This window comes from Montipora foliosa, chromosome 9, assembly GCF_036669935.1.
Source record: "Montipora foliosa isolate CH-2021 chromosome 9, ASM3666993v2, whole genome shotgun sequence".
Classification (NCBI taxonomy): Eukaryota; Metazoa; Cnidaria; class Anthozoa; order Scleractinia; family Acroporidae; genus Montipora; species Montipora foliosa.
The window spans coordinates 2,669,794-2,673,678 of record NC_090877.1 but is presented as its reverse complement, the minus strand read 5'-3'; the positions used below and the strand labels follow the sequence as shown (position 1 = coordinate 2,673,678).

General features: G+C 40.7%; 1 protein-coding gene across 5 annotated transcripts in view; it reads left to right on the top strand.

The window, feature by feature from the left end:
- Positions 1-3,341, top strand: part of LOC137970992 (polyunsaturated fatty acid 5-lipoxygenase-like) — a 59,704-nt gene extending 56,363 nt beyond the window's left edge. For all 5 annotated transcript variants that reach the window (XM_068817681.1, XM_068817685.1, XM_068817683.1 and 2 more), the window contains 4 exons: positions 1,110-1,216; positions 1,861-1,963; positions 2,103-2,321; positions 2,576-3,341. In XM_068817681.1, coding sequence (XP_068673782.1) covers positions 1,110-1,216; positions 1,861-1,963; positions 2,103-2,321; positions 2,576-2,809 — 663 coding nt within the window. In that variant the 3' untranslated portion in view covers positions 2,810-3,341. The remainder of the gene's footprint in view (positions 1-1,109; positions 1,217-1,860; positions 1,964-2,102; positions 2,322-2,575) is intronic.
- Positions 3,342-3,885: the final 544 nt, after the last annotated feature.

Sequence of the window (3,885 nt, the reverse complement as noted above, 5' to 3'; positions counted from 1 at the left end):
TTACGTTTTGCTGGTCAACCGGACAAATTTCATTCCTTGGAGCGGGTAACAGCTAGCAATCAAGGTTCACAAGGTTCTGGACATCTCTAAAATCTCAAGAACTCTTCGCAGTATCCTTTCAGCTCCTAGTAATGCGGTCTTCTGCACGTGCCCTGATCTTACGCTTATACCAATATTCTGAAGTGACTTATTCAGCCCCTTAGGGATTGCTCCCAAAGCTCATACGACAACCGGTATCACCTCCACGATAGGCATAGCCCACATCGTTGTTATTTCGCGCTTGAGGTCTTTGGATATTTTTCAATTTTTTTCACTTTCCTTTGAGTTAACTCTGCGGTCAGCTGGTACGGCAACACCGATTATTATGCAGACTCCACCCACCTTCCTCACAACAATAATATCCGGCCTTCTAGCCTCTATTACATGCTCTCACTGTATGTTGAAATCCCAGAACACTTTGATATTGTCCGTCTGCAAAACACTCTGGGGCTGGTACCGGTTCTCGTACCATTTGTCTGCTCTGTCCAACCCATTCATACCACACAATTCCCAATGAATCATTCTGGCGACATCATTGTGTTTCTTCTTATACTCTTTTTGCTCAAGTTTTCTGCACTCGCTAATGACATGGGTAACAATTTCACCTCTCTCGTGACACATTATACACAGTGGAGATTACATACGCTTGTCCACATGAAACATAATTCGTTCCCAAAGCTTGTTCTTGTGTCGCACAGATGAGAACTTAAGTGCTGGTCAGCTTTTTTTTATCCAATTCCACGGTACTGCTACGTCAATAAGTTTGCAGGTTTTGTTCTTATGGTAGTTGATCACAGTATCTGTCATGTCAATGCGAATTCTCTATCAGTGTGTATCAGCACATCCCATAGTATTGTAGTTTCATCATTTCCAGTGGCAAATGCTGGTTTGTGTTTATACCACTTATCCGACACCTGAATATTGTAGTGTTGACATGTCTTCCAATGTTTGTATGTTGGTGTCTTGTGTCTTTGAATACAGTCAGTTTTTGCAAGTTCCTGGAACCTGTCACATCTGCTCCCAAATAATTCATGCTGTACATAACTCAGTTCTCCTTATATGTTATACAGAAACGTGGACTTGCAGACAAGAAACTCGTTCCGTACTTCCCATACCGTGACGACATTGAAGAAATCTTACAAGTTATCGAGAAGGTGGCCGAAAGTTACGTTTACCTGTAAGTTTCAACACAGACTTGATTTTAGTTGACGGAAATAGCCCGAAAAGCGAAATTTAAATGAAGTGAGCTAAACGACACTGAAGATATGGATCTTCCTTTTCTAAACGCGACTTATTTACGTATAGCCAAAAGTCAATGAAATGTTCGCTACAGCTCTCGAGCAAATTCGAAAGAGAGAAATAAGCTATCCTGGGGATTGCATTGGCCGGCTCAGTTTTTGTAAACACGCAGCACTATAATGGGGAGATGTTGCATTTATGTTGCTTAGCCTGATTTTCACCTTGATTGCGACCTGCTTGGAGGTAAATCTACGGTAATCAGTGACATCAGTTTGGACTCAGTTTGAGCATACGTGGCATGGAGAAGGTAAAGTCGAGCAAAGCTTGGTATCCAAAGAAATGTTTCCTTATCCGTTTTTGTTCTCTAGAGTGGACTGTCCAAAACGTTGTGGAAACACTTGTGTGGACACAAAATGTTGATATGTTTTCAAGAAACAGAAAGCAGAGGTTTTGCAAAGACAGGACCTACGATTACGAATCGAAGTCATGATCCTGGCGTGTTTTTCTTTTTTCATGGCCTTTGATAGCAGAAATCGATTTAGTGTTTTAATATTTAAAAAAAAACTTATTTCTCTTCCTAAGGTATTATGACAACGACAAAGACGTTCAGGAGGACAGCGAGCTCCAAGCTTACGCAAACGAATTGTCTATTAACGGAACTGGACCGAACGGAGGCATTGGAAGGGTATCAGTGATTAGTTGGCTAGTTGCTTCATGTGCTAATTTATTTATCAAAGGGAAAGCTAATATCCTATTGTTGGTCTGTGGATCTGATCCTTTTCTTTCCTTTCCAAGAAAAACTGACTGCCCTTTATTTTCAACAGATTCAAGGATTTCCTGCCAAAATTGATTCTAAGAAAGACCTCGTGGATATTGTGGCCCGCATCATCTCGCAGGTGACCATCCAACACGCTGCAGTGAACTATGAACTGGCAGACTATGCTGTGTATGCGCCTAACCTACCAACCAAACTATACGATGATACCAGGGTGAAAGACGGAGAATTCTCGGTTTACCGACTTCCTAACAGACTGACGTCTGCTGTAAGTAATGTTTGCATTTTTTAAAAGGAGGAGTAGACTATAGGCTACCTACCCCTGCACACCACCCCTGCACACCAAGGTAAATTAACGGAGCTGGCCAACGTTGTGATATTGTGACAGATAAGAGCTATTCCACCATGGGTGGTCTAGCGAGTCAATGACATTGTCAACCAATCAAGTGATTTATCTCAATTTACTTTAATCTGGAGTTTCTCATTGCAAACTATGTAAAATAACATTTTTGACATTTACAGATCGAGGCTCGATTTACCAACGGTTTGGCATCATTCCGTTTCGATTCGTTGTTTGACTACGGCAATGAACTTCAAGACATCAAAGCTGTCAACATTATAAATCGTCACTACGAGGACCTTATGCTGAGAGTCCAAACACATATGCAGCAAACAAATGAAGAGCGGGAAAAGATTGGTGACTTGACTTATCCGTATTTAATTCCAAGATGGATTCCCAATGGAGTTCAGACCTAGACCATCTTAAAGGGAACTTGAAGGACTTTGTAGAGACAGTAGCACCTGTCACAGACAGCCTGTTATTTTGTGTAACCGTTGTAGCATCCTTTACTGTTAAGTCTAAGTCATTGTTTCGGTTGTTTAGTCTTTGTTTTGAGTTTGAGCAGCAAGTCAACCGCATTGTACCTTACGAAAACTACGCTATCACAATCAACGAGATCGTTTGATACCAAGCGGCTAGGAATGTGGGTGTGAGTAATTGTAGGAAATCAACACATGAAGTACAACTTTGAGATGCTCTTTGCAAAAAGGTAAAAAAATAAAAACAAAAAAAAAAAGGGGAAAGAACGGAAAGGATCTCATATCCTCTGAATGGTTTATTTCGTATTGTTCAAATTGAAAGGGTTAGGTCGGGTTAAATGAAAAATAACCGTTTACATTGACGTGGCAGTCTTCGCTTCTAAGATCCCGTTATGGTCAGTCATTTCTAATTAAGTACAGGGGAGACGTAACAGTAAGCTAAGGGTTTACAATAAAGGCAATTGATGAATGCTTGCTGTGTGTTTTTAGTTTGAAACCCGAATATAAATCAACGACGAGATAATACCGTGAGATGATACTGCATTAGTTTCTCGGCAAAGGGCGAAAGAACATTGAAAATAAGAATACTCGGGAGGAATGGGTAATAGTTCATGTAACCGACATATGTGCTCGGAGGACAAACTATTGCTAACTACGCTTAAGGTTAGCTATCGTGTGGAAGTCTATTGGGCTTATTCCTAGGTATGGTGATGTAGCCTGGAATGTCCTCAGTTTTTGGTCAGAAATCGCGTGGGATGCTCTACCCATTAACCTTTTGCACAAATGGCGTTCAAAGCCTAGTTTTTCAGGCTTGGTTGAAACGCATCAAGTTCGTTATCAAAGACCGGTGATTCTCACAAATAAAATATCCTTTTGTTTCAATGCCATGCAGAGAGTATTTCTAGCGTCTCGGCTATGAGTAAATAAAAAAAAGATGAATAAACCAAAATGAGACCTGTGGGTCTGATTAACATAAACACAAATGAATAATAGTTCGGCCACCGTTTATAAAG